At 49.9% G+C, this 20,686-nt stretch overlaps 1 protein-coding gene across 1 annotated transcript; it reads left to right on the top strand.

Moving 5' to 3' along the window:
- Popdc2 (popeye domain containing 2) lies at window positions 1-20,394 on the top strand. The gene is given in 5 exon segments (XM_037209759.1): window positions 1-1,221; window positions 7,308-7,327; window positions 7,330-7,415; window positions 14,269-14,679; window positions 17,767-20,394. Coding segments are annotated over 5 exon segments (1,338 nt in total). The 5' UTR covers window positions 1-730; the 3' UTR covers window positions 18,097-20,394.
- Window positions 20,395-20,686: the final 292 nt, after the last annotated feature.

The following is a 20,686-nucleotide window of genomic DNA, read 5'->3' as shown; positions in this document are numbered from 1 at the left end:
CCTGACGGGACCTCTGCACTGTGTGCTGCCTGCCCTGGGGACCTAACTTCTCTGCTGGCTTTTCCTTGGACCCTCTCTGCCTGTCTCTGTTGATCCAGGGTCTTATCTTGTCCTCCGGAGGTATGCTAAGTGCTGTCCCAGGCTGCCCGTTTGCCTGGCCTGTTTTCCCTCACTGCCAGTACCTCTTGGATTCCAATTCCAAACATGGTATCCCTCTGGGGTCACCCTTTCTTCCGGTGCCAAGAGAACATGCATTCCAAATGGAACACAAGTGTGTCTCTCCTGCTGGCTCTCACGCCTCATTCTGCTTGGGAACAAGACAAAGCGGCATGTGGTTTCCGTGTCCCGCGCTGCTGAAGTTTCTGGTGTTGTGATCCTACTTTCTCTCAGGACCAATGTGTGTTTTTCGCTGAGAACTAAATATGAAGACTATCCTAAGAAAGCCGGAGCCAAAGAAGTTTACTGGAACGCTGCAGAGAAGACAAGAGGGTTGCTGAGAGCGAGAGAGGGAGAAGAAGAAGAAAAAAAAACATCCCAAACAACGAACCTAGATTTTCGATCTTCCGCGGTGTGCTATGCTCTGGCATTCTTTCTCAGAGCCACCAGAAGCATTCCTGCCAGCAAAGGTGGAGTCGGTGGTGAGGAGCCACGCTGGGAGTACGGATTGATTGATTGTTTTCCCCTCGCTTTCCTTAGTGGAGAGGCCTGGAAAGGCTTGAGAGCCCCGAAGATGAGCGCCAACGGCAGCTCGCTGGGTCAGCTCCTCTGGCAGAGGCCGGTGTGCAGTAGCTGGGAGCAGAATACGGAAGGGTCTGTCTACCACCTGGCCAACTGCTTCTTGCTCATGGGCTTTATGGCAGGCAGCGGGGTGTATGGATGCTTCTATCTCTTCGGCATCCTGGGCCCAGGCTACCTCTGCTATGGGCTGTGGGGCTGGTTCGACGCCTGCGGGCTAGACATCGTCCTTTGGAACTTCCTGTTGACCGGGGCCTGCCTGCTTCAGCTGGCTCATCTGCTCTATCGCCTTCGGGTGAATACCCTGCCTGAGGAGTTCAACCTCCTCTACAGGACTCTATGCCTGCCCCTGCAGGTGCCCCTGCAGGTCTACAAGGAAATTGTCCACTGCTGCCAGGAGCAGGTCCTGAGACTGGCCACAGAGCAGACCTATGCCGTGGAGGGGGAGACACCCATCAACCGCTTGTCCCTGCTCCTCTCCGGCCGGTAAGCGATTGGTTCTGTGTTGTCAAGGCCTGGAATTCCCCCCAGCCCACACTTCCCATGCCTAATGTCCCTTTCCATTCCGTGTCCCCCCCCTCATCGAGGGAAGGATGTGGCAAGGCAAACATACCCAAATAGATTTTTCTAGGAGTGACTTTGCTTCCTCTTTCTTGACACTTTGCAAGAGGAAACTAGGTCATGGAACATCGTTCAGGCTCTCAAGGGTGACTGTGTTCACTTGCTGCTGCAAAGTCTGGTGAGGCCAGACCCAAAACATGCCCCCCCCCCCCGCCCCCAGCCCCCAGCCCCCCAGCCTCCCAGTCCCCCAGCCCCTCACCCTCCCACCCTGGCCTCCCTCCCTCTCTCTCTCTCTCCCTCTCTCTCTCTCTCTCTCTCTCTCTCTCTCTCTCTCTCTCTTCTCTCTCTCTCTCTCTCTCTCACACACACACACACACACACACACACACACACACAGTCACACACATATACTCTAATGTGTAATGCCTACACTTGCAGCAACCTCTCTATGAGCTTTAGAAAACTGACCATTTCAAATAAGATTGATTTGTTCCTTCCACGTGCATTTAACATTTGCTAAGCACCAACTATGTACAGGAAATAAACCCAGAAACAGGAGGTTTCCAGTGACTCCTGTCCTGCCAGGATATCAAGGAAACACCCCATGTATTTGAGCTACCCTAAACAAGCTTTGGAGTATAGTCCGTGTACTGACAGCTGCAGAGAGGAAATAGCTATGTCTTATTCCCAGTCTGAGTGTTCTATTGAGAGTCTATACTGTAATGTGAGGGCCCCACATGACAGAAGAGTAGTGATGCCCACAGATGTCTCCCTGGGGATTTAGTGGAGACATGTGCCTCAGAGGAAGAATGATAATTGGACATTGGCTGGCTTTAGGATCAGAGTGTGTCCACTTGGCCTCCATGGCAATGGTGGTCATTGCTGTTTAATGAGAAAACACCATGGGCTCCGTGTGTCATACTTTATAGCATTTGTGCATTCTTTGAAATGTTGCCTCATAGCCCTTGTTGATAGGCAGTCCCTTCTGTCACCTTGCTGGAGATCAACGGTGCCTTAAAAAAAAAATAATAATAATCAGAGCATTCTAGAAAGGAAAGGGAAAAGGGAAATGGAAGATGGAAGGAGGAGGGGAAAGAGGGAAGGAAAAGGGGAAAGGGAAGAAGGGAAGGGGAAGAACGAGAGATGGAGGGAGGGGAGGAAACCAAACTAAGATGGCCGACCACACAGGGGGAAAGAGGCTTCTGACAATGGTGGACAGCTACTGTCGAAGTCATAATGTCTGCATTTATAGGATCCAATTTGTTCTGTGGACTTTGACTTTCTGTTGGACTCAGAAGACATGGGTTGACTGAGTTATGAAGGGAGAGCTTCTATGGGGAGACCCCCGTGTATGGGTGAATTGACAGTGTGAGCAGATGCCACCATCTGTAGACAAGCATGCACTGGGACTATTGTCTGGGTGTTCACCACCAGCTCCATGCTTATAGGACAAACCATGAATGGAGGGCCCTTGCCCGTTCATGAGGGTCCATGCTTTTTGTTCCTCACGGCTCCTCTGTTCAGTAGAAGGGACTGGGCAGGCAAAGGACGGCCTCTCCTTGGCCTGATGTTCATTAGCAGAAACATACAGTTATTGTATGCTCTGATGTCTCATATATGACAGATTGACAGATTTACAGATTGTGTAAGCCTGTGCCCCTGGGAAGGGGGAAACAAGGCTTGCCTTTCTATATAGCTTTTCCTAGTATACTTTGAATCAACTTGCATCAGCAGTTAGAAACCAGGCCATTTCGATATTTCTCTTGATTGTCAAGGCTTGGTGGAATAAGGGTTTTGTTACTGTTCTTTTTTTAAATTTTTTTTAAAGATTTATTTATTATGTATACAGTGTTCTGCCTGCCTGTATGCTTGTAGACCAGAGAAGGGCACCAGATCTCCTTACAGATGGTTGTGAGCCACCATGTAGTTGCTGGGAATTGAACTCATGACCTCTGGAAGAGCAACCAGTGCTCTTAAGCTCTGGGCCATCTCTCCAGCCCCCTTGTTACTGTTCTTTTTAACTTGTTATCATTGTTCTCCTGTCTCAGCTTTGCTGAATAGACAAGAGGAAAAAGGCTCCTAGCCAATGACTGGGCTCTGGATTTAAGATGGAATTGCTGCGTCTGGATTAGTGTAATGGTGAACACTTCCCAGTTACAGAAAAGACTCCTTCTGTGCCAGGAAGTGCAGGCCTCCTTTGCAGACCTCCTTGTCCTATGTGGAGCGTCACCTGGAGGGAGCCCTTTGCTCAGACCCCAGAAGCTTTCTCTTTTGGTTTTTGACAAGGGCAGCCATCCCTTTTGACATTCAGAGAGCAAAGTGACTTCCTCAAAGACTGTCACCCGCTAAACTATACTTACTCTTTCAGTTTCATAGACGACGAAATGTACCAACTCCTACATGTACAGCCTTCTGAACAGGTGACTGACTGCCTAAGCTATTACAGTACAAGGAAATGACCTGCCTGCTATGTGATCAAGAACACCAATGCTAAAGGACACAGCACAACCGTTAAAAACCGCCTCAGTGTGCCTTGCGGCCTGGGTCTACATTAGACAGACAGTGTTGTGTCTTGGTGACATGCTTTGGGAACCAGCTTCCTTACCTAAAGAGACGATGAGGAGAAAGGATACATAACTCAGGCATCCTTCTCTCTTGATGTCTTCTCCTTAGAGATGCTTTTTCTTGAGGTTTTATTCTCTTCAGGAATGCGCACATATGGGCACCCCCCCACCCCCGTACATCTTGTTCATCCAGTCATTGTTTCTTTCTTTTTTTCTTTCCTTCCTTCCTTCTTCTATTTTTCCCTGCCTTCTTCGCACATTTCTTAAGAGTAGTAAGACTCAGGATCCAGATGTGACAAGCGTTGTCTTGAACTCGTGGCGCTTAAGCCAATAATAATTACGTGCCACAATGATTAATCATGGACATGGTGTTCCCAAGGAGAGATACTAAACGTAATGGGAGCATGGAAGTTGTGGATCTCCCTTTTCGGGGAGGTCAGACAGACTCCTGCAAGGAGTCAGCCCAGCCATGAGGGAAAGTGGTCTAGCTGAAGGCAGCGTGTGTGAAGGCCCTGAGGTAGGAGAACGTGGTACTTTATTTTCTCTTACATTATCCAGGCAGTCTATATGTTTCCTAGTCTTGGCGTGAGTATGTTTCTGCCGTGAGAGGCTTTCTTTTTTGAGTGATGATATAACAGGTCATTACTTAATGCCTAGCAACAGTCTTCAGTAACTTGCATGCTCACACAAATATCTAGGCATTCATTGAGAGGAGACTCAAGGGTGCTTATATCCCATTAGCCAGAACTTAACCCCTTGGGTGAGTCCAGCAGCAAAGGATATAAGAAGGCATAGTCTTTAGCTGAGCAGCTACATTTCCAGCCGAAACTCTAGCAGCATGGAGGAGGAGAAGCAGAAGGTGTTTAAGAATAGGCTCTCTCATTACATTTCCCAGATCTCTGCCCATCTCCATCCAGATCTCTGCCCATCTCCATCCTTACCTGCTCATCAGTTGCCCATCCCCATCCTTACCTGCCCACCAGTAGCCCATTTATCCTTCAAAACTCACATGGAATGTCATCTTTGAGAAGTCTGTTCCCTGCAAAGAACCAGGCTCTTCCAGGCCCCCTTCTGTGAGCCTGCTCCACCCCAGTACTCAGGACACTGATTGGCAGCCAGATATTTATGTGCCCGAGTCTTCCACTCAGCTGTGAACCTCTCAAAGGCAAGGGCCAGACTTTTCCCACCTCTGTCGCCCCCAGTGTTCAGGAGCAGGAGAGGCTCTGTGAATACTGGTGTAGTTAGGAAAAGCTCCAGGGTGACGGAAGGCCAGCTCCTTCCAAGTGGGCATATGTGCCACTGAGGTTCGCTTGTCTGTTTCCTTCCTTGCCCGATGTAACTCGCTTCAAAAGAGAAAGCGAATGTGAAAGCCTGGGTTTTGTGGGGAATGGAGGGAAAGGCCCTTCGTGGGTCTTGATCTATGTCTAGATGCTACATCACATCCCGAACCACTCACTTTATCCCGGCATCCTGCTGACAGACAGGTCCCTTCTCGGCAGGGGCAAAGCACCAGGGTAGGTGCTGGTCATAAGGCTAGAGTGACCACAAGTAGCTAACCCTGAGCTGTAAAACAAGCCTGAGGCCGTAAGAAAGGCCAGAGCAGTTGCTTAACTCATCGATAGTGTGGAATAATTACATCCATAAAATGAAAAAAAAAAAAAATTAATTAGAATTCTCGGAGCCCCAGAAACCCACTCTGTCTAGTTGATGTGGGGTAAGGCCCTTCAGAAAAAGAAAAAGGATCTCTTTCCAAACTTCAAGAAAGGCATGCAGCGTGGCCTCAGGCTGGAATAACATAAAACCCTGTCTATTGGGTCTTCTGTATGACTTTAGCTTCCCCTTCCCTGGGACCCGCTGGGACACATCCCCTTGCAAAGTCTGACTTCCGTTCTATGAGAGACGAGTTTTTAGTTCCTGGAGTGTGTTAGTTTATCCAATGTCTGATGTCGTCTCTGTTGGAAGCACAAGTCACATCGACTTCTCTCCAGTCCCAAAGTCTCCCAAATGCAGGTTGGAATGGCGCTGGACTAGATGTGCATCCCAGGACCGTCCACTGAATGAGGTCTCTGGGACCTCGTTTCCTTATGGTTGCTGAGGGTAGAGAAGGGGTGTCCACCACCACCTACCCCAAAACTCTAGTAACATGACATCATGGCGAGAACGTAAAATCTCAGTGTTGTTGCCTGGTAACTGTATGACCTTAAGTTTCCCGACCATCTGTTTCCTTGGCTGTAAAAGAAAGAGAGAGAGAGAGAGAGAGAGAGGAGAGGGGAGGGAGGGAGGGAGGGAGGGAGGGAGGAAGGAAGGAGGAAGGAAGGAAGGAAGGAAGGAAGGAAAATAAACCAGTCTGCCTTGCATCGCCGTGATGACTAAATGGGCAGGCACATGCGGAGCATCCGTTTGTCTTTCTCACATGCTGTCTTCTTCCCCTTGCAAACGTGCTGTCCTCAGTACTGCCGCTCCTGTAGCCTGCCGGGAAGGACGGTAGAACAGCACCTTCCACAGCAGTGGCGACATTCTACATCCGTGCTGTACAATATGGCAGCCACAGATTGCACACGGCTACAGACCGAAGCACTTGGGGTGGGATCAGTGTGACTGAGGAAGTGGACTGTTAACTACACTTGATTTTAATGGGTGTGAATCTTAATTGGAAGAGCCACACGTGGGTGAGTGGACGGCAGAGCCCCAGCACCAGTTTGCATGCATAGTGGAATCACTGGGGAGAGTCTCCTTTGTTTTCTTCTTTAGACATAATTTTTTTCATTGATTCTTTGGAAATTGCACGTGCGCCCCGATCCCACTCATATCCCAGTCCTTCCATATCCGCTCTTCACCCTTTTTTCTTTTCTTTTCTTTTTTTTTTTTTTTTTTTTTTTTGGTTTTTCGAGATAGGGTTTCTCTGTGTAGCTTTGCGTCTTTCCTGGAACTCACTTGGTAGCCCAGGCTGGCCTCGAACTCACAGAGATCCGCCTGGCTCTGCCTCCCGAGTGCTGGGATTAAAGGTGTGCGCCACCACCGCCTGGCCCACTCTTCACCCTTATAGCATTCCCCACCAAAGGAAATTTAAAAAGAAATAAAGAGAAAATAAAACAAACAAAAAAAGAACACAAAACAAAGCAAAACAAACAAACACTTCACTCCCTCATACCCCCCCCCCCCCCCCCCCGACTGGGGAGATTCTTAAACTACCAGCGTTCAGATCTCACCCTAGTGGTGTTTCTCATTGCTTTGGGATACGGCCCATGCCTAAGGCAGTCTTCAGGAGGTATGGCTTCCTTTCTTCCACAAGAGCTTGGTTTCCGTGTCTAACTGGGTCACATCCGCTTCGGCCTCTCCACACTGTAGCTGGGAGGATTTGAGCTAGTCAGCAGTGAGTGACCTCAGCTGAGGGCATACGAGCGGCCATGACCCTTTTCCATCCAGTGTCTTCTTTCCTCTTGTCAGGGTTCGAGTGAGCCAGGATGGCAGTTTCTGCACTACATCTTTCCGTACCAGTTCCTGGACTCTCCGGAGTGGGAATCACTGCAGCCTTCTGAGGAGGGGATCTTCCAGGTAATAAGGAGCCCCGAGGCAGCGCTGCCCCCTACCCCACCCCACCCCATCCCCGCCCGCCATCACTGGAAGCACCCAACATCGCTGCCTCCCTGGCTCACATCGGCCCTTTGACCACCACAAACAGTGGTGCTGAGAGTGGGTGGGGCCATGACCTCTGCCTTCTGTGGGAGAAGCGTGCCTGGGCTCCAGAGTCTGGGGAACAGGGAGGGGGCGGTGTTGGTCCCTGACAGGCAGTCACATCACTCGTCACTCGCGTGCCTACAAACCTTCCAAAAGACTAATGCCTATAGGCTAAAAAAAGAGAAAAAGGCCATCCTACGTAGGGTAACCTTAACTCTAGCACTCGCTGGCTGCAGCTCCAGCCCTTCTGGTCCATGCGGCTCATTCCAGCTCTGCCAATCACCGGCCCCCCATCCCTTGACCCTGCTGCTGCCCCTCTCTCTGAAATGCGGTTTCCCCTCTAAACAAGCGCCACGCCCCCCAGCACTCCTCTGAGGGCTGCTCAGGCTCACCTTCCTGCCTCCATGCCCACAGCTTGCTTGAGCTCTTCTCTCTGTGCCGGCTGTGTGCACATCGCTCTCTAGTCTACTGACGTGAGGACATCTCCATCTCTCGGTCTCTGTCCCTGTCTCTGTCTCCACACTCCAAAATGCAGTCCCAAGAACACAGTTTTCACTGAGCTGGTTGCCCATGAGCAGTTGGTGCCTCAGAAGACTCAATGGGTCACTCACACCCATGGGGGCTGCAGGGATCCTGGCCACTCAGCCCCTGCTGACCTCTTGGCAGCCCCTCACATGCGTGCTTCTGGATTGCCGAGGACGGCTAGAAGGTGGCAGGCACTGCATGTTGTGTTGTCTTGCTCATTCACACAGCTTGCTCGATTGGCTGTTACTGTTAACAGACAAAGCATCTCTGGTCCCAAAGCATCATGCACTCGCCAGAAAGTGGCAAAGCCAAGGAGGAGTCTGGATCTACTGTCTATTTTTTTTTTCTTTCTTTAAGAAATGAAAGGACCACCATAAGAGTGGTTCACTCCACCCCCTTAGAGACCGTGCTGGACAGTTTGCTGGTCTTTGGTTCTGTGTGTCTTCTATGATGTCTACCAGAGAGTCTTCTAGCCAGCATATGAGCTAACCCCGGAACAGACGCTTGTCAGGCATGCCACTGCCTGGGCTGGCTTCTGTCCCAATCCTGGCACTTAGCTCTGTGGTGACATTGTCAGAGAGGCAGTTCTGCTGCCATTGACAGGACCACTGGCCTCTGACCCCCTCCAGTCACATAACCTTTGTCCCATCCCCCCCTCTGCCTCGCCCAGGGGCGCTCTCTGGGAACTCCCTCAGACCTGGAGAAAGACCAGAAGAGCTGGGGGTCTGGAGCCAGCCAGACCAGGCTACAGCCCTGACAGGGAAGAACAGGTGGGTTACGCTCCAAAGGGAAGGCTGTCACCCCAGATGGCCTCTCGGCCCGGAACGTAAGCCTGCTCGGATTCCTCCCTTTTATATCCCGTGTGTGTGCCTCATTTAGAAGCAGTGAGGTCCACACCCTTGCTGTTGGCCGTGTAAAGCCCCATTTCCTCTTGGCAGGTATCAAATGTTGTTGTGTTACAGTTCATCTTGATCTTGCTCTTACATAGCTTTGTTGATTGGAAGAGCCATTCCGGTGACTGCCTGAATCACCATTCACAACACATTTAACACAAATGTCAGCCTCTCAACAATTCAGTTACCCCAGCTCTGCTGGCTGGTGGCACTGTGACGCTTTCATTATTTATTCAGAGCCAAGCAGAGGCACATCCCACAGAATTTATCACTAGCCTCCAACCTGTGTCCCGTTTTACTGGACTTGTGTCCTGTTTACATATGTTCTCATGAAGAAAAAGCTTGGTACTTATCAAAACTTTATAACAGACAGTCCTGGATGCTTGTGGTGAGGGGCATGTGCGGTAGGTAAATGCTGGCTATATAAGCATGAGGGGCTGAATTAAGATCACCAGCACCCAGCAAAAAGCAGGGCATGGTGACTCGTGCCTGTAACCCCAGCACCAGGTTGGGCAGAGACAGACAGATCTGGGGGACTTACTGGCCAGCCATTCTAGTCGAATGTCAAGTGATGGATTTCGTCTAAAAAAAAATAAGGTGTAAGCAATAGAGAAAGGTACCTGAAGTCAGCTTCTGTCTCCACATGTACAAGCACAGGCCAGCATACCCATATACATACATGCCCACACATACCCCCTAACACACACACCCATACACACATACCCCAACACAACACACACACACACACACACACACACACACACACACACACACACACACACACACACAAATAAAAGAAAGTAGACTTCTAGAGCACCTTCAGGGAAGGACTTTTTATATTATTTTTTAAATATTCAGTTTATATCACCATGGTTCCCCCCCCCCCCCCCCCCCCCCCCCCCCCCCCCCCCCCCCCCCCCCCCCCCCCGCACCTTCGCCTTTCTCTCACTCCCTCCCTCCAGATCCGCCTGCTTGTGAGTGATTGGTGCAGGAAGATTTTTTTTTTTTTTGTGTGTTATGTGCACATAGGTGCAGTGCCCTGGGAGGCCAGAAGAGGGCATCAGCCAAAATTATAGGCTCTTGTGAGTGGCCTGACATGGGTGCTGGGAACTGAACCCTGTTCCTGTGGAAGAGCAGCAAGTGTTCTTAACTATTGAGCCATCTCTCCAGACTCCAAGGAAGAACATTATAAGACATGAGAAAATGACGCTAGGTTGTTTGACAATATACAAGACTGAGTCTTCATCCATTGTGCATTCCCTTCAGAGATGCCTCTGGAGAACTGAGTATATGCCAGGCACTGGTGAAAGAGTTTGGAATACATCAATGAACAGCACAGATCCTGCCCTTATTCAAGTTACATTTCAGCAGGAGAGACAAAAATAAACCCTAGATATAACAAGCAGATGAATGTGTTGGAAAATAATAACGGCTAATTAAAAGAACTGCAGACAACCCAGTGTAAGGTTGCCGTTTAAATACAGTGCTCATGGGTGTCCTTGTTAAACGAGTGACAGCTGAGTAAGGGCTTGAGAGGGGACAGCGTGCACTCTGGTCATCTGTGAGACAGAGGACAGAGCAAGGGCTGGAGTCCCGAGGGAGAGCTGCAGCTTTCAGGCACAGAGAGGGAGGCACCTAGAGGTGGGGTGCAGCCAGCAGAAAAGGAAGCTGCAGAGCGCTATGATGGTCTGCTGGTCACCTCTCTTGGGCACACTCAGATCTGGCATACAGCCAGATCATAGCGAATTGTCTAAGTCTATTCCCTTTTCTATGCTATCCTTGGAATGATTCCATTTTAATCTTAGCCATGCTGCTCATCTGTTGTTTGAGACAGGAGCCCACCGTAGCTCAGGCTACCTAGAACTCACATGTAGCGAAGTGCTTCTGTCCTGGCCACTGCCCACTTTCTGATGCTGCTTATACAGCATGAGCCACCAGCTAACTCTCATTTAACAAGATACGGAGCTACGTGTGCCAAGAACATGTTGGTAGCCATTGGAACCAGATTACATAAGGGCCAGAGCATGTGTTTTCTAGATGGAGCCCAGAAGGTTTTCTAACAAGCTTAACTAGTGAAGAAGGAGGCTGCTGACCGAGCACGGAGAAGGATGGGGTGGCTGCAGGAGGAGCTTGCCAGAGGGGGAGAAGTGCATCTTGGGATGTGTTCAGTTTGCTTCATCTTGGACAGTGGGGATGTTGCAGAGGCAGTTGGAATAGTCCAGTCTGGAACCCAGGAATGAGGTCCGGGCTTGAGAGATGAATTTGGGAACAGGTTTTATGCAGATAACGCTAGAAGCCCCTGGACTGGCTAGCATTGCCTAGTGAATGAGAGGATAGAGAAGCGGTCGAGAACCTGGCCTCCTTTGTTACAGTTAGGGAGAAAAAGAAGAACCAGAACTGAACCTGAAAAGAAGTCAGGAGGCTGCCCCAGGCGTGTTTGGCACCCCGAGAACCCCAAGAAGATAGTGTGCCCAAGAGAGGTGACCTAGCAGAGTGCAACTGACCCGTGGAAGCAGCAACTGGGAGGCCACAGGGGGTAGGGGGGTCTTGATTGACAGGAACAATGATTGACAGCCTTATTTGCAAAGAGCAAGTCAGAAAAAAGGAGACAGTAAGTAGAGACAGGTTTCTGTGGAGTTTGCTAAAACAGGAAATAAATATAATGGTAGCCAACCGTGAAAGTAAGACAAAGAAAAGGCATTTCATATTTTATTCTTTTTTTTTTTTTTTTTTAAATGGAAGCAGTAACAGCCTACACCAGGGAAGCCCATACTCACTGTGTCTGATCTTACGGACATTGACGTCATCCAAGTTGGGACACCCGCAGACGTTTATCTGCTCTGCGGTTGGCACCAGGTTCTTGTCTGGGACTTTCTGCCAAGGCAGAGGCTATGACTGAGCATGACAACCACAGGCTCATCCGTTGGTAAGGGACAGATCGTGAGCATTGTTTTCAGAATTCTTAGAGGCGACATGCCCGGACACCGCAGTAATTGAACGGATGTTACCCAGCTGGTGAGGGGGGAAACCAGCAACAGCCCCTGGCCTTGATGACTAATTTAGGACTTGGTCTAACAGTTAGGCGAGGTAGGCAGCTGTGGGGAGTAGGAAGCAGAGGATGGTACATCGGACACTGAGGAAGAGGAGAGGGCGTGGTGATGGGAGGTAAAGTAGGCAATGTCTGATTTTTTATTTTTTATTTTTTATTTTTTGGTTTTTCGAGATAGAGTTTCTCTGTGTAGCTTTGCGCCTTTCCTGGATCTCACTCTGTAGACCAGGCTGGCCTCGAACTCACAGAGATCCACCTGCCTCTGCCTCCCAAGTGCTGGATTAAAGCCGTGTGCCACCACCACCTGGCCCAGATTGTTTAAGTTGTATCTTTTTAAAAGATGTATTTTATTTATTTATTTGTTTGTTTGTTTGTTTGTTTGTTTGTTTTTGAGCTGAGGACCGAACCCAGGGCCTTGCACTTGCTAGGCAAGCACTCTACCACTGACTAAATCCCCAACCCCGATTTATTTTATTTTTAATCATGTGTATGGAGGGGGTATATATGCCTATGAGTGCAGGTACCTGCAAAGGCCAGAGGCTTTAGGTCCATTGGAGCTGAAGTTCTAGGCAGTTGTGAACTGCCCCAAGTGGGTGCTGGGAATCAAACTTAGGTCCTCTGCAAGAACACCAAGTGCTTTTAACCTGCTCAGCTATCTTTCCGGCCCCGAATAACAAGAATTTGAGGGGTTGTATATAATCTCTAACAGAAGCCAACACCGTATTTCATAATCAGTATAAAGCACCCAACACAGGGCCTGGCACACAGTCACAGCTCCGTAAAGGTTAGCCTCGATGTCCATCTTTTCCACTCACACCCTGACCCTGCCAGCAAAAGGATTGTGTCAGCCAGATCATAGAGAATTGTCTAAATCTATTCCCATTTCTATGCTATCCTTAGAATGATTCCATTTTAATCTTAGCCTGCATGGTGCTCATCTTTGGTTTTGGTTTTGAGACAGGAGCCCACTCTATAGCTCAGGCTATCCTAGAACTCACTATGTAGCCGAAGGTGGCTTCTGGTTCCTGGCCCACTGCCTCCACCTTCTGAGGGCTGGGCTTATACAGCATGAGCCACCATGCCTAACTCATCATTTTAACAAGGATTACGGAGGCCTCCTGTGTGCCAAGAACATGTTGCTGCTTATTTCTCCTGCTGGCATAATCTAGTTTGCATCCTGGGCACAGTGAAGGTGCAGACATTCCTAGGCCCTTATGTACATAACTGAAGGAGGGACCTGTTCCATCCTGCTCATGAGTTTCTTTTTCTATGCTTACACTCCTCCTTAATTCATGAGATCCTCTGGGTTTGTAACCAAGTGAAGAGCAGATTCGGAGACCTGAACCCCAGTGCTCTGGCCATCTGATACATCTTGGCGTGCTTAATTTGTGGCATTTTCTCTCAATAAACTTTCCCCCCAGCTCTTTTGGTGACTGTTCTCCAGTCATGGTTCCTCTCCCCTTAGTACTGGAAATTCAACCTAAGGCCTTACACACACATGCTAGGCAAGTGCTCTGCCTCTCTACCACGAAGTTATCTCCTTTCCAGAGCTTGAGTTTCTCCTCTAAGGTGCCCAAGCTGGCCTTGAACTTGTCATCCTCCCACCTCAGCCTCCCTGGGATTACAGGCACAGGTCACCAAGCCTGGTCCTTACATTTTTTTTTTTTCTGGAGCTGAGGACCGAACCCAGGGCCTTGTGCTTGCTAGGTAAGTACTCTACCACTGAGCTAAATCCCCAACCCCAAGATGAACCATCTTTACGTTTAGTTTGTTCTCTCTCCAGCCCTCAGATGCTGCCCTCCCTTTCTTAGCCTTTCTACTCAGAATCTTTTGCAGCCATTGTTGTTATCAGCAGTGGAACCACAGAATGTAAGAACCTAGGAGAGGGGCCGGGCGGCAGTGGCACTCGGGAGACAGAGGCAGGCGGATCTCTGTGAGTTCGAGGCCAACCTGATCTACAGAGCGAGTTCCAGGACAGGTTCCAAAGCTACACAGAGAAACCCTGTCTCGAAAAACAAACAAACAAACAAAAACAACAACAAAAGAACCTAGGAGAGGAGATACTCAGACTGAGGCTCCAGGAGGTCATGGATAAGTGAGCAAGGGACTGTCCCCAGTTCCTGACACAGGAAATGCACATCACAGTGCACACAGGAAGCCTGTCCCTGGATGTCCTCCCGGCTAGGCCGTAGAGAGCTATCAAAATCAAAATAGCCACTTGTTTCTCTGCACTGCAAACCTCTCTCTGCTCCTAACCCCGTAGGTCACCCTGACTGCCGAGACCGAATGCAGCTACATTTCCTGGCCCCGGAAAAATCTCCACCTTCTTCTAAACAGAGAGCAATACATCTCCCGCCTCTTCGCGGCCCTGCTGGGCTACGACATCTCCGAGAAGCTCTATACCCTCAACGACAAGCTGTTTGCGAAGTTTGGGCTGCGCTTCGACATCCGCCTCCCCAGCCTCTACCACGTGCTGGGGTCCTCAGCCTCAGAGGGCGGACCGGAGTCTGAGAAGGACGATGAAGAAGTCTTTGAGGCGGCTGTGTCCCCTGCTCAGGCCAGGCCCATCTGTATCCTGCCAACAACAGCCCCTTGCTCCCCACCTCCAGCGACCACCAACTTCCCTGTGCCTCTGTCCCGGGCCAGGATGTCCAGACCTGACAGCGGCACCCGGGTGAGGACTCCACCAGTCTGGTGCTGGAGGATTTTGAAGAGGTTTCAGGATCAGAGTCGTTTATGGATTATAGGAGTGACGGGGAGTACATGAGGTGAGGGCGAGCTAACATGGGCACGCCGCCAGCTAAGGATCCTGTGTAAGTATGCAGAGGTGAAGGTGCCTGGTTCTGCCCGTGCTGGTTGTATTGGCTCCTTAGGGTGGAAACGCGACGGCGGCGGCGGCTTCCGAGTCCCGTCCGTCCCTTTCGGAGGAGGACTCGCTGCTCTAACCCAGCCCCGTGCTCACAGCAGGCGCATGCTTGCATGAAGGATTTTCTAAACCTTCTCACAGCTGGGGTTACATTTCAGAGAATGGACTGGTTGACGTTTAGAGCAGGGCGATGGCGGGCTGTAATCTTTGGGGGGTGGGAGGGGCTAGCTTTTGCTAATAGCTACTAAAAGCACCGCTGGGACTAAGGAGGTATTGTCTGTGGCATGTGATTCACAGGGGAGAGAATGCTGGCGTCGTTCTACTGATGGTCTCCCTGGTGGATAGATAAGTTCTGGGAAGCAGCCGTTCTTAAGACTTGACTGGGACGGACTGTTAAAAATCAAAGAGACTAGTGATAGCAGGCGAACAGTTCTGGAAAACAAACGGCCCTGTCTTGCTCTCCTCCTGCCCAGTGGCAGACGGTCTGGTCACTCAGGCAGAGGCCTGGACACTGCTTTGATCTAAACATGACCGTGACAGGTGTAGGGCAGCCTGGCTTTTCCCAGCAGCCCACATGTGTGGGCAGCGGCCTGGGCCTGGGCCTGAGTGGCTTCCCCAATGCTGGCAGGATTTCCCTCCTACGAGTGTGTACCTGGAAGAAGCTGTGTTCAGTAGTTCTGGGAAGTCACTTTCCTGTTCCCCTGCTTGAGCTTACAATACTGTGACATTTTCCTCCGGGCTCTACCCCGTCTTGGTGGAGGCTTGGCTTTTCCTGAGGAAAACCCCTCCGTCCACAGCCTGGAAGGCATTTTAAGTGCCAGGGGCCACCACCAAAGGGACCTGTCGTTCTTTGGGAAGCACCGGCAGATTTGAGGAACTAGCCCAGTGCGAAGGCCTCGGAGGTGCACGGCGTGGATGAGCAGACGTGTACTTCCAAAACAATCCACGTAGCCGATGAAAGAAGCGAGCGAGATGCAGGTGGTGAAGACGGACATCGGCTTTAGAGATAGAGAAGTTATCATCTCCCGTGGAGTAATTCCAAGGCGCTGAGCCCCACGGCAGCTTAGTTTGCTTTCCCGTTCACTGGTCCCCTCTCTGACTTTCCACACCTGCTGCTCCATCCCGCTCCATGCTGACCAGTGTGACCTGTGGGTATTCATGCCGTCCAGCCTGCCTCAGCACCTCCTCGGCTCACAGGGCTCTGACTTCTGCTTCCTTTCCATCCCTGACTCCTCCTCGTCCCTGACGTCTCAGTTGGTGGCTCTAAGTGTCCCTCTTCCTCCCCACCTGCCCCGGACTTCTCCATGTTAGTTTTAGCTCTGTTGCCCCCCCCCCAGCCCGCCTTTACCCACTCTCTCTGCCTTTGCTCTCTCTTCTCTTTCCTAAGCACCTTTGTGTCTCCATTTTGCTAATTCTGAATCCTAACTCCTCCAGCGTCAGTACTCATTTCTCTGAGGATAAAGAAAACCACTCAAATGAAGAAGGTCTCCAAAGCCCCGACTTCAAGGATGTTTCCCAAACGTCAGAGGACGGGCAGCAGGGTGACAAAGAAGGAGACTAGGACCTTTGTGTCTGGCTCCCCAGCGAAGGAAATCGGGATAGAGTATACTTCATGTGAGCGTTAGAAATCGCCTCAGCGGGAATAATCTGAGGCTTCCTTTTGCCAGAGCCTAACTCACTTTGGAAAATTGAGAGATGTCTTGGGGTCCTCGCAGGAGCTCATCACATAGTGTATAATTCGCATGCAGGGAGCAATCCATTTGTTCATACCAAGCTGAAATCTGTCTAACTTTCAGGCTTGAGCTCATCTTGTCCCCTACACGAATGATTCCAAATTGTCCTCAGATCTTTCCCAGAACCACTGTTTGCCCCCAGGTCCTTCCTGTGTTTATCCCTCTGTTATTTAAAATAGCAGAGAGGAAGGAAACCCCAGGCGGCTTCTACTTTCAAGTCACTGAATGTTCCAAAAGAGCTGAAGACATAGTCATAATCGGTCATATTTTAGACAGTTTCCATGTGTCTGCTTCTCCTTCTCTCCCTGTGATCTACCCTTTGCCTTCCCACCCCATAGGAAAGGGCTGGTGGGGCCAGCCATTCCCACAACTCAACAGAAACAGGACCCGGTGGAAGTGGTTTGGTTTCTGACAGCTGGCAGCGTCCTCTCCCTGCGAGGAGCAGCCTGGGAGGAGGCTGAGAGAGACCACGCCTAGCTCCCGGAGCTTCAGAAGAACTGAGTGGGGCTGTACCCCATGCTGCCCCCCCCCCCCCCGTGTGTGTTCTGACAGAGACAGAGCCTGTCACACTGCCTTCAGACTCTTCCCTCAGAGGGAAAGCTGATGGATGCCAATGCAAGTGAACAGCTCCTGGGCAGACAGTTGCTCTTCATAGGCTGACAGGCTCTGGGGTCTCCACAGTGGCTGATCTGCTGGCAGAGGCCCCCTGGGTGAGCCAGGTCCAGGGCAGCAGTCCCTCCCCCCCAGAGTTCTCAGGTCATTCTTCCAGTTCTGCTCTGCAGGCCTCAGCTTCCCACCTCTCTGTTTGTAGAAACGAAAGGCAGGGTCTTAGAAAGCCTGTTGAACTTCAGTGCGGGACTGGGGTTGTCTTTATCATCCATGAACAGCAAGCGGGAAGCAGAGTTGTTTTCCTTAGGGCACCCCGGAAGTGTCGACAGAGGAGGATAGAACCGTAGACCGAGAGAACTTCAGATAGATAACTTCAGAAGTGACCCCTCCTCCCGCCCATCCCAGAATGAAAGAACTAAAAAGTACCACTGTCCGGGACTAGGCATTGGGCATGGGGTCTGCAGGGGAAACGGAAACCCAGCAAAGATCCTGTGGTACTGGGCAAGCCCTCTGGAGCCAGGTTCTGATAACCTGTTTCTGTTTCTCTCCACAGCTTCCAGAACTCCTCTCCAGAACTCTCCTCAGGCTATGTCCAGAGCACAGGTCCCTTTGGCTCCAACCCATACTCCTGAGCTTTAAGGATCGCAGAGCTGTGGTCTCTGTGGCCAGATGGCTCTCTTCCATGTTCTCTGGATGGCCACTTGTACTCACTCCTCTCCTATCATCCATCAGAAAGATCGGGGGGCAAGACGGGAGACGGACATGCCATGTCAGCACCACAACTGCCCCAAGGGTGACATGGAGAAACTTACCTTCGTCAACCTTCCTCGTAGGAGGAAGGTCCAGAGGCACCAGGCCTGACTCCTTCTTTTATGGCTTGTAGAACCAGGGCTGGTAACACAGCCTCTGAGCCTGATCTGTCAAGTGGGGCTAGGAACTCACCTCCCAGGGTTGGTGTGAGGAGCCAATGAGTCAATTGGGTAAAGCACCTATGATGTGGCATGGCCTTGAGTGTGCACTCACTAAAGCACCCCACGCCTCTCCCGGATGTTGTTGCTTTAAACTGTCTGCAAGGATCCAGTGAATTTTCCGTGTGGTTATTTTGTTGTTGTTGTTGTTGTTGTTCCCAAATAAGTTTCTATTGAAATAGAAAATTTTTAAGCCCTGACATTTTCTTCAACTTTTAAGTTGAAAATAGAAATAACCGTGCCCTGTTTATGAATCTAGCATTGATTCATAATTAGTAGGATTGTTTAAGCTTAGCTAATTCATTTTCCTTCCTTAAACATTTAAAAGTGACTTGCAAGTTGAGTCTGTTCTGCTCTCTTTTTATCTGGTTATTTATTTTGATTGAGACAATATGTTGCTGCTGTATGAGACTGGTCTTGGATTCACAGCCCTCCCTTCCTGAATGCTCAATCTATTCTACGTTGCTTTTCCTTTCAAAGTCCGATGTGTGTTCTGATTACCTGATGCTGTGTCAAACCTGTCCCTGATACAGTGACTTCAGACCGTTGCCGTGTTTTGCAGTGGGGACTAGCTGGGGCAGCTAGGCAGTGCTCACCCAGCTCCATGCTATTTCTCACGCTGCTGCCCTCCGCATGTGCTTGGAACAGGAGGCATCTCAAAGGCCTCCTCGGTCAACCTGTCTGGGGTGAGACTAGAAAACTCTAACAGCTGAGGACTGATCGGCTGGGGAGCCTCGCTCCATCTCCAGTGGTTGGTTCTTGCTGGCATGTAGTTCTCTAGTGTATGAATATACCAATATACTCTTGGTATGCACATGGACTGTTTCCAGCTTGAAGTGATTAAAACGGTGTTCCTGTGGACGTCCTTGTACAGATGCTTCGGGATGCATATATTTGCATTCCCTGTACCTAGGATTGGTACCCACAAGGCACGACTCAGGCATCCTTCGACAGTGGATTCTGCCAAATAGTTTTTCTAAATGCTTGTACCAACTCGCATTCCTTTCAGCAATGTTGGAGAATCCCTCTCCGGTAGTTGTCATGATTTTTTTTTCCTCTCATCTTTGCCTTTTGGGTATGAATAGCAACGTTTCATTGTGGCTACAGTTTTCATTTTCCTGATGAATACTAATACCCTTTTTTCCTGCCCCCCCCCACTTTCTTGGCTAGGCTGGAGGCTAGCAAACTCCAGCTATCTCCCACACCCCCGCCCCACCCTCCTCAAAGCTGGGGCTAAAGTGCCGGGACACCCCGGCTTTGTTACAGGGCTGCTGGAATCCCAACTCCATCCTTCATGGCTGTTTAACAGGTGCTCTTCACCACGGAGCCATCTCTCCAGCCCCCCAATGCGCCCCCACCCCATGTGAGTGTTTTCTGTTATGAAGAAAACATTCTGTTGGCTTTTATACATTTCCCACCAACACATACTGTTTCCTCTAACTGGTACCTTTCGATGAGCAGAGGTTTGATTTCCCTGTAGTGCTGTTGGTTTTGCCCTTTTCCTGTGGCTTTCTGTGTCACGTTTAAGGAGCTTGTGTCCCCCTGAAGATGGCCTCCATCTCGACCTCCTAGATGTTTTATAGTTCATGGTGAGGCCGGTGACGGCCTGTAATGGTTTTGAAGTATGGCATGAAGCAAGGGTTCGTTTGGGTGTCCAGTTGCCTGGGCATTGGTTACCGCGATGGTTATTTTAACCCTCACACTAGTACTCGTCACCACCTTGTCAGAAGTCAAATGTCCCCATCCCCGAGGCTCTTTTTGGAGCCGTGCGGCGCCTGTCTGATTTTGTACCATCCCTGTGCTGCGTCCCGGCTCCCCTGACTATTTCTGTCCATAATAACACCACCTTGTCGTCGTCGTCGTCGTCGTCGTGACGTAGTGCTATAGTAAGGTTTGCTATCTGGCAATCCAACTGTTCTCTGGTCTTGGTTGTTATAGGTCTTTCCCTTTACACATACATCTACATAAGCTTTACACCCAGCACGTCCGTTTTGAAGAACAAACAGATTAAGTGTGACAAAGCGTTATCTTTACGACACTGAGTTTTAAACCTGTGAATGTGGTTTAGCATTTCATTTACATTATTCTCCTTTGTTTTCTCATAAATCATAATTTTTGTTTTTTGAAGTAGATGTTCTTGCATATTTTTGTAGTTATTCAATGAATTTGATGTGATTATAAGTACTATCATTAAATACTTTTTACGTTCTGATCGTCCATGGCTGCTTACATAATACAACTAATTTTTGTAACTTCAACTTCCACAATCTATACATTCTGCAGCATTTTCCAGAGATGAGATAGTGACAGTTTTATTTCTCCATTCCCAGCCCATACCTCCCCTTCTTCCTTCTCTTCCCTTTCTGGTACCTGTTGGTTAGGTAAGACCTAGTACAGAGACAGAGTGGACGGCAGACTTGGTTAGGGAGGACCTTCAGGACAGAGTGGACGGCAGACCGTTGGTTAGGGAGGACCTTCAGGACAGGGGCAGAGTGGACGGCAGAA

The sequence above is a fragment of the Peromyscus leucopus genome, chromosome 12 (genome assembly GCF_004664715.2).
Source record: "Peromyscus leucopus breed LL Stock chromosome 12, UCI_PerLeu_2.1, whole genome shotgun sequence".
In the NCBI taxonomy this organism is placed as follows: domain Eukaryota; kingdom Metazoa; phylum Chordata; class Mammalia; order Rodentia; family Cricetidae; genus Peromyscus; species Peromyscus leucopus.
The sequence above is the reverse complement of the archived record's forward strand: the minus strand, read 5'-3'. Positions and strand labels throughout refer to the sequence as shown.